The following is a 10,385-nucleotide window of genomic DNA, read 5'->3' as shown; positions in this document are numbered from 1 at the left end:
CAAAATTTGTTACAATAGATGTTAGGAATAGGCAAGTAAAATACTGCCACTTGGCAAAGTTTGTTTAGAATAGATTCTATTCTTTTGTATAAATAGTTTACACTGTAGAGAAATACACACAAAAAAATTCCAAAATTTATTCTCTTTTCATTCTCTTCATGGTATCAGAGCAGGCTTGAACTGCTTTATTTTTTTCGTGATCCTTCGACGATTTTGCTATTTTTTTTTGCTTTCTTCTTTTTTGCTATGAGTACCACTGAACAGACTCCATATATTCGAGCATCAGCCACTTCCACAGAGTCGACCATGTTGTACTAGCAGCTTCAGTTATGAGTGGAGTGGTTGATTCATCACATCCCTAATATCTTCATCCCTTAGATTATTCAAGGATGAATCTTGTGTCCACAATTTTTGATAAAAGAAGCTATGGTGGATGGAGAAGAGCTCTAGTAAATGCTTTATCTGCAAAAAATAAGCTGGGTTTTATTGATGGAATTCTTACTATTCCACAAGCTGATTCTGTACTTCAAAAGACTTGGCAAGGTACAATGACATGGTATTATCATGGCTACTCAATTCTCTATCTAAAGAGATAGGGGAGAGTGTTCTTTACTCTCAAAGTGCCAAGGACTTGTGGAGTGATTTGGAAGATAGATTTGGACAAACTAATGGAGCTAAGTTATTTTAGTTACAAAAGGAACTTAATGTTGTGGTTCAAGGTAATTCTAGTGTATCAACCTATTTTACTAAGATGAAAAGCTTATGGGATGAGCTTGATGCCTTGAACACTTTCTCAGCATGTGTTTGTGAATGTGAATGTGGAGCTAAGTTGAAGAATTCTAAGGCACATCAGGATGAAAGATTGTTGCAGTTTTTGATGGGTTTGAATGACATATTCATAGGTGTTAAGAGCAATATATTGTTGTCTTTACCCTACCTTCCATGGGACAAGCTTATTCACTGGTGATACTGGATGAGAAGCAGAAGGAGATTCATGCTGCTCCTGCATATCCAGGAGAATCGGGATCTTTCCTTGCTACAAACCAGCAGGGAAATTGAAGAAGGTTCAATGAAAATAAAGGACAGAAGGGAAGTTTTGATCCTAGAAAGAATGCTGGAATATGTACTTACTACAAAAAACCTGAGCATACTATTGATAAATGCTATAGGATTCATGGATTTCCTGCGGATTTTAAATACACTAAGCAGAGGAAGTTTCAAGAGAATGTGCAGGAAAATGCTGTGTTCAACACAAATGAAGAGGGAATCCAAGGAAATACTAATGTACCAGGAAAAAAGTCACTTACCCAGGAAAATGTGACACAATTATTGCACCTTCTACAACAGGTCAACATAGGACAACAAGGTGCAGGAACCTCTGAAGCTTCTGCAAATCTGAGTTGTGCTGGTATAGCCAAAATTTTCAATTCCTTTGCCTGTTTCATTCAAATTGATAGTGAATCATGGATATTAGATAGTGGAGCAACTGAGCATATGACTTTTTACATAATTTTCTTTATTAACTATAAAGCCTTGCCTAAACCTGTCATAGTCAATCCGCCTAATTCACATAGAGTAAAAGTTACACATTCAAGTTCTGTTGCATTATTACTAAATCTAGTTTTGCACAATGTACTGTATGTGCCTTCCTTTAGATTCAATTTGTTGTTTGTGCACAAGTTGTGCAAACAACTCCAATAGTATATTATTTTCACTCCTGATTCTTGTTTTCTGCTGTCGGGCCCTTCACTGAAGATCCCTCTGTAGATTGGTCAGGAGACAGGAGGACTCTTCATTCTCAAGTCAAGACATGCAGCCCCAGTTTTTAAAAGTTTCCCTAAGTCTAGTACTTTTGTACCTAGGCAGAGTTTACATTCTGTTCCAGTTTTTAATTTTTGTTTTGCTTTTTCTAATTCCTATGTAAAAGGAAAGTTATGGTATTATAGGTTAGGTCATATGCCTTTGAGTAATATGAAGAAAATTTCTGGTGTTTCTGTTCCTTCATGCTTTACTCATTCTACTCCTTATCTTATTTGTCCTATGGCTAGAAAATCCAAGCTTCTTTTTCCTTCAAATTCTATATCAACCAAAAAGATCTTTGAACTAATCCATGTGGATATTTGGGGACCTTACAAGGATCCTACCTATGATGGTTATAAATATTTCCTCACTATAGTTGATGATTACAGTAGAGGGACTTGGACCTACTTACTAAGTAACAAGTCCAATGCTTTCATTGTGTTGAAATCTTATTTAATAATGGTACAGAGGCAATTTCATACAAAAGTTAATATAATCAGATCAGATAATGCTTCTGAATTGGGTTCTGGAATTGTTCAAACAAGTTTTTTCTTTCCCAAGGGATTATACATCAAACCAGTTGTGTGTCCACTCCACAACAGAATGGAGTTGTGGAGAGAAAATATAGGCATTTACTAGAGACATCTAGAACTCTATTATTTCAATCTCATTTACCTATATCATTTTGGGGGGACTGCCTACTCACAACCACTTATATGATCAATAGATACCCTTCTAAAGTATTAAATTTCAAGACTCCTTATGAAGTTCCTTTTCAAACCAAACCTAGTTATTCTAATTTAAGATGTTTTGGTTGTCTATACTTTGCCTCCACCCTTTCAAGACATAGATCCAAATTTGACTCAAGGGATGTTCCTTGTGTGTTTCTAGGCTATCCACATGGCAAAAAGGGTTATAAGGTGGTTGATCTGAAGACATTAAAGGTCTTTGTTTCTAGAGATGTAATATTTTATGAGGAATTTTTCCATTTGCTTCTATCAAATCTGAATCTATAGGGGCTTCTTATCTGCCAACAGCCACATTGAACAATTCATTTCCCTTAAACTTAGACTCCTCCTCACCTTTGGTTTCATTTGACAACCAACACTCTACATCTACTCCTTCTCTTACCCCTACTGTTTCTTCTCCTACTTCTTACCCTGGTACAACTCTATTCCCTAACAACGCATTACCAATTGGCTCATCACCAGGTCGCTCCTCTTCTAGTATCCCTTTTTCCTTTACTGTCTTCACATGTTTCTCAACCTATGGTAGATACTCTAATTAGAAAATCTACCATGCCTCACAATCCTCCTACATACCTCAAGGATTACATTTGTAATGCTTTTCATCTCTCAGATGTGAGTAATACATGTTTTCTTGCCCCAGTCTATCCTCAATCATTATCCTTTAGTAATTTTTCCAACACTAATCAACATATGCTCAATTCTCTATATAATATGCATGAACCTATTAGTTATTCACAGGCTGCACATCACCCAGGGTGGCAGGAAGCCATGGAATAGAAAATTGCTGCTCTTGAGCTCAATAAAAATTGGGAAGTCATAGAATTACCCCCATGTAAAAAGGCTTTACCTTGCAAATGGGTCTACAAGGTGAAGAAACGATTAGATGGTAGTGTGGAAAGGATAAAGGTTAGGTTAGTAGTAAGAGGTGATATACGGATATAGGGGATAGACTTCAATGAGACCTTTTCCCCGTGGTCAAGATAACCACCATCAGATGCATTTTAGCTGTTGTAGTTAAGAAAAGTTGGGGTCTTTATCAATTGGATGTGAACAATTCGTTCTTACATGGTGATTTAAACGAAGAAGTCTATATAAAATTCCCAGTTAGCTTTACACGACCTTCTCCTAACCATGTTTGTAAGTTGAAGAAGTCCATTTATGGACTTCATCAAGCTTCTAGGCAATGGTATTCTAAGTTTACTACTGCTCTTAATTTCAAGGGATACACACATTCATTGAACGATTATTCTTTATTTTTTAAACGGAGAGATTCATCTATATCTATTTTGGCAGTATATGTCGATGATATATTACTAACAGGGAATGATACAAAGGAATTGACTTAATTGAAAGAATTTTTACATCAGGAGTTCAGAATCAAGGATCTTTGACACTTACATTATTTTTTGGGAATGGAAGTTCTACGAGAGTCTCATGGTTTGATTCTGTCTCAGCAGAAGTTCACCCTTGATTTACTGTAGGAATTTGATTCTCTCCACAAGTCGCCTGTTTTTTGCCCTCTTGACCATCTTCTCACCTACTTGCTCAGACTGGTGACTCTATCCCTGATCCGACCTTGTATCGCCATTTGTCGGGCAAGCTAAATTACTTGACACATACAAGACCGGATTTATCCTACACTGTACAACACCTTAGCCAGTAAATGCAGGATCCTAGACAGCCTAATCTTAATGTTGCACTTCGTGTCCTCCGCTATTTATTGAAGGATCCTGGACTTGGGCTCTTTATGTCTTCCTCACCTTCATACCAGCTCCTTGCATTTTATGATTCCGATTGGGCCACTTGCCCTAATTCACGCAAATCCTTTAGTGGCTTCTACATCTCTCTTGGCTCATCCCCAATTTCATGGAAATAAAAAGAAACATCCATTTCTCTCAGTTTGGCAGAAGCTGAATATCATTCAATGCGACGAGTTGTGGCTGAGCTCACTTGGTAGGTATGCTTATTTGATGATCTTTCTATCCCAATTTCACTTCATGTTCCTCTTCATTCGGACAGTCAGGTGGCTATTCATATCGTGAAAAAACCCTATTTTTCACGAAAGAACTAAACATGTCGAACTAGACTGTCATTCGTCAGACAGCAGCTCCTCGCCAGCCTAATTTCACTCTCATATGTTCGCTCCTCTTCTCAGCTCGCAGATCTGTTCACCAAGTCTCTCACTGGACCGATTCTTCATCATCTTTTGCACAAGTTGGGTGTCCTTTCAACCCCCTCCAACTTGAGGGAGGGGTGTTGGTGTTAGAAATGAAAATGAAGCTTCTCTTGAATTCTCCGATGAAAGTATGAAGAAAGATAATGGAGACAAAATCGGCTAGGTTACTTATATTTTGATTTGTGTCTGAGAAGGGTGTATATCTTAAGGAAAGGATGGGTCAGACCTTTTTGGATTTGGTCTCAATTCTAAATGAGCCTCCTTTGTTTTGGACTTAGTTCTACATCAAATGGGCCTTAAAACTTCAATTATTCCATTGGCTCATTCTAAGACAAACCTAGAAGATAGAAAGAGATATTTTACATAGTAGATAGAATCATTCTTTTGTAAATATTTTTTTTGTCTGTTACAGAATTTGTAACAATAATTTTTTAGGAATAGGCTAGTAAAATACTGCCACTTGGCAAAGTTTGTTCAGACTAGATTCTACTCTTTTGTACAAATAGTTTACACTGTGCAGAGAAATACACACAGAAAATTTTCAAAATTTATTCTCTTTTCATTCTCTTCACAAAACGACCTGTCAGGCCATTACATTCCACTTTTATAATAATATAGATAGATATAGATATAGATAGATACATACTTCCTCTTGTCCATAATAAGTAACTTTTTTACCTCTTTATTTTGGTGCAAAATAAGTATTCTTTACATTATCAAGAAGGCATTTACTTTATTTTTCTAAAATTTTCCCTTATTTTCATATTCCAAGGTGTCAAGTTAACAATATACAAATTTTAATTAAGAATAATTTAGTTAAAATACCTTTTTTCTCTAGGAGTTAGTATTTTCTTAAGAAATATGTCAAATACCAAAAAATCACTTACTTTGAACCAGAACGTGGGTTAAGAAAGTCAGCATACTATACAGAATGCAAAACTGCCTTTCTTTATTTTCCTTTTGTGATGGCCGTTTAATATTCCTTTCCTTCTTTCCATTATTAATTAATAATGCCATGGCTAATGATTGGTAAATAAATTCTTTCGAGAAGTTAGAACGCCGCTTTTGTGTGGAGTATTTTGTTTACTTTGCGGGAGAGTTTTATAAGATTGAAGAATAAGCTAGACGGAGAAGGTGTAAGAAATTAAATACATCAACTAATATGTCATAGAGATCCGTAAAAAATTATATGTACTCAATATTTACACAAAATTAATTAGATAAGATATTTGTCTTACATAAACACGCATGGTAAATATATTTGTATAAGTGGGATTTTTCATAGTAAGTAAACTTCAAGCTATCATTAGAACGTATGAAGATATCTATATACTTTAAATTAACATATAATGCATGTCATTTCATTTTCAAAAAAAATTAGAGGATGAGTTCTCTGTGCTTGCAGATTAATTGCTATGTCTTTATCAAGAAGATAGACTAAAACAATAGAGTATTTAACATTATTAAACGATAGAACTACCAACAAATTTTCTACCCGTCAGTAGATTGTCAACAGAAGCAACCGAATTTTGGTTGTTAATTTTTTACACCAATTTTGGTTGGTAAATTTACAAAAGGAAATGTTGGCAATATAGTCTTAATTAAAATCGCCGAGGGGTCTGGTTCTTTTTACCAACCGATTTATATTGCCCAATGGTAATTTTAATTTGGCAACGGACACATAGACTCATTCGTAAATATCACCAACACAAGAAAGGAAAAGCAGGGGAAAGCTTACAAAAGTAACGAATGAAATAGAGGATAGCAAATTAGAAATCACAAATGGAGAATTTGCAAAAAAAAAAAAAAAGGGGGGGGGGGGGTTTGGGGGGGGGGGGGGAAGGAAATAAAATACAGAAGAGTGGAATTAAGAGATCAAAGGTGGAACTTGCTGTAATATGTGAATATCGGAGAAGGTCCTTGTTAACTTCAAAACATACATAGTGACATGCGTCTTTAGAAGAATAAAAAAAAGGGAATTAGTAATTTAGTCGAAAATATTGAATATTTACGAAGATGCCATTCGTCGTATTCAATAGCTTCACTTATTATATAGTTGACATGTCTCTTTGGAAGAATGAACAAAGGGAATTAGTAAATTAGTCAAAATGATTGAATATTTACCAAAATGCCGTTCGTGATACACAAAAACTTCACTTATTATATAGGTAAAAGTCTTTAGGGATGAATATAAATTCATTAATAATTAGTTAATAACACGTTTGCCAACCGATTATGGCAACTTATCAACTGATTTTTCTGTTGGTAAAGTTTCTTTTTTCTTTTTGTCTTTTTTGGTATTCTAGATTATACTGTCACGACCCAAAAATCACTGGTCGTGATGGCACCTAACTTGACCCGCTAAGTAAGCCAATTAATCAAAAGAAACAAACCAAATAACTTATAGAAAAAGAAAGTTAGAATTTATTTGAACTTTCACAAATTTACCCAAGAACTGGTAGTACAAGTCATTAGTTTTTAAGATTTGAAATTTCAAAACCGATACAAATAAATACACGTTCTATTTGAAAGTTACATAAACAGATTAGCAATAATCTAAACTACCGAGGACAAGTGGCAGCTTTAACCAAACGCACGAACATCTTCTGAGATCAACACCCGACATCACCAGCTGCTCCACTCCAAAATCTGCACGAGACGTGCAGAAGTACAGTATCAATACAACCGACCCCATGTACTGGTAAGTATTTTGTCTAACCTCGTCGAAGTAGTGACGGGGTTTTGAGTTAAAAAATGCTTACTATTATACCTGTACATTAGATTAACAGTAAAAGCCGTTCGAAGCATAACAGATAAAAATAACATAAACAACTCGGCGAGACAGTCAATAATTACAAAAGAACCAATATTTACGATCTTTCCTGGTATGAGATATATGTCCAAAATGTCAACTGTCAAAACACATGGCACGGTAACACCCTTCGTGTTTTTATCACACCCTCACCATGTATAAATAAATTATGTAACAATTCAATTAGCATGACAACATCCTTCGTGCGTTCAACTCATCCTTCCAAATGAATATAACAGACCCCACCATATGACAGAAATGCAATGACAAGAATTCCAAAGTAGGGAATACACAAATAATAACAATGGACAGGGATATACATGTGGGCAACAATAAAGAACTAGACGGAAAGCACATGAGTAATAACAACAATTGGAAAGTAAGTAATGTCAATTTCATTTAACTAGCATATTAGAGGCCTAAGTACAATTATAACAATTAAGACGGAAACACATGATCTTCGCAAGTTAACAAGTAAGGGTATGAATAGCTAGCATGGTGAAAGGCTTAAACTAAAGCGCCACAGAATAGATACAACATGAGTATAATTATAAAAGCACGAAGTAGACACAGCATTCGCAATTTAAGCAAGTAAAAGACATGGACAATGCAACAACAATTGAGATAAAGGTCAAGTACAGTACAATAACAACAAGTTACACAAAACACGTAAATACAACAATAACAGCTCAAGGTAAGGGCACAAACGTATACACGGAAAATAGATATCACATCATAATGCATGTCCATCATCCTCACTTGCACGGAGACACCCTTCGGGCCATGACCTCATAATAACATACAAGCATAACAATATAAATGAAATGGCACGTCATCACCCTTCGTGCTTTTACTCTCAAATGATATGGAACGGCATCACCCTTCGTGCTTTTACTCTAAAATGATATGGCACGGCATTACCCTTCGTGCTTTTACTCTCAATAATGTGGCGCAGCATTACCCTTCGTGCTTTTACTCTCAATAATGTGGCACGACATCACCCTTCGTGCTTTTACTCTCAATGATGTGGAACGACATCACCCTTCGTGCTTTACACTCTTCCTTGCCAAGCATATATGAAACAAGGACAAACAAAGCAGGAAGCATAAATGATATCAAGGAGAGTATTTTCAACGGATATTCCAAATAATTCCCAATCACAACTTTCTAAGTCAACAATGGTTCAATAATCCTCAAGAACCATATTATTCCAATACTTCCACAAATCTCATAAATGATCCATAACACAAGTATAGAGTCTAGCATCTCAAGAATATCGTTTATAGTAATGTGGTGATGATTTCGCATAGAGATGGCCGTAGTAGACACATTAATGTATTCTTACAATTTCCATCCAATTGATCAAGTGTTAACAAACTAAGTCTTGATATCTATCATTTAATATTATGTCATTAATATCTAAGAGTCAAGTAAGGCATTTAACAGAATGTCACAAAATTCTACAAACACAAGCATAACATAATCCACCCCACCCCCCCCGTATGATTAACCCTGGCACATACATATACGCTCGTCACCTCCTATATGTATCACCTCCGCATGTGGCAAACAATGGCAAATAGGAGAAAACATTCCTTCAACAAAGCTAGGCAAAATACTTACCTCAATTCGACTAACTCAACACTCAATTTTCGCCTTTTCTTTACAAATTCACCTCCGCTCATCTCAATCTAGCCCAAGACCACTTGAATACATCACACAATGCAAAAAGAAATAATTCCAATTAATAAAGCTGTGATTTTTATTCAATTCCTTAAAGTCAACAAAAGTCAACTTCCCAGACCCGCACCTCGAAATCCGATAAAAGTTACAAAACCCATACACCTACTCCGATACGAGTTTAGAAATACCAAAATTATCAAGTTCCGATACCAATTCGTCCTTCAAATCATGATTTTACATTTTTGAAAGGTTTCACCAATTTTTCCCAAATCCCCAACTTAATTCACTAATTAGATGATGAGAATAGGAATGGATTCATGAAATATGATAAGATTCAGGTGGAGAACACTTACCTCGATGATTTGCTTGAAAAAACCCACAAAAAATCTCCCAAAGCCGAGGTCTACAACTCCCAAAATGATAAAAATGGCTAACCCTCGATTTGGGATTATATTCTATCTGCCCAGGGGTTTATGCATAGCGATCATGGAGATTGGGTCACGATCGCGGAGAAGAGAATTAAGACTATCAAGAAATACCCTTCGCGATTGCGAGTAAAAGAACGTGAACGCGATGAACACTGGGTAGGAGCTTACGCGAACGCGGGGCAATTGATGCGAACGCGAAAAGGAAATAGCAAACTGCCCCCATCTCCTAATTTCTACTACGCAAATGCGAGTGAACAGATGCGAACGTGAAGAAGAAGAAAGCAGACCTTCGCGATCGCGAGAGGTACTATGCGAACGCGATGAAGGAAAAAGGGGCAGACCAGCAGAACACTATGCGATCGCGACTGAAGCTACGCGATCGCAAAAGAGAGCACCAGACACCAGAAACCAGCAATCTGAAACTATGAAAAATCATTCCGAAACCAATCTGAAACTCACCCGAACCCTCGGGGCTCCAAATCAAATATGCACACAAGTCTAAAAACACAATACGAACTCGATCGCGCGCTCAAATCATCAAAATAACTTCTAAAACCACAAATCGGACGACAAAACGCATGAAAATCAAACTAAATTTCAAAAACTTTTATAATCGCAACCGAGCGTTCGAACCCCATCAAATCAACTCCAAATGGTGCCAAACTTTGCAGACAAGTTCCATATGACAAGACGAACCTACTCGAATCTTCAAATCTCATATGGCAACCTCGAAACGA

At 36.3% G+C, this 10,385-nt stretch overlaps 1 protein-coding gene across 1 annotated transcript; it reads left to right on the top strand.

The window, feature by feature from the left end:
- The first annotated feature begins 389 nt into the window (after positions 1-389).
- LOC138875518 (uncharacterized) lies at positions 390-4,425 on the top strand. Its single transcript, XM_070154354.1, has 8 exons — positions 390-543; positions 720-963; positions 1,065-1,637; positions 1,947-2,344; positions 2,817-2,963; positions 3,076-3,161; positions 4,031-4,102; positions 4,219-4,425. Exons 1-8 carry the CDS (start codon positions 390-392, stop codon positions 4,423-4,425), a joined length of 1,881 nt encoding a protein of 626 aa, XP_070010455.1.
- Positions 4,426-10,385: the final 5,960 nt, after the last annotated feature.

This window comes from Nicotiana sylvestris, chromosome 8, assembly GCF_000393655.2.
Source record: "Nicotiana sylvestris chromosome 8, ASM39365v2, whole genome shotgun sequence".
Taxonomy (NCBI): domain Eukaryota; kingdom Viridiplantae; phylum Streptophyta; class Magnoliopsida; order Solanales; family Solanaceae; genus Nicotiana; species Nicotiana sylvestris.
This window is presented reverse-complemented; position numbering and strand designations above follow the sequence as displayed.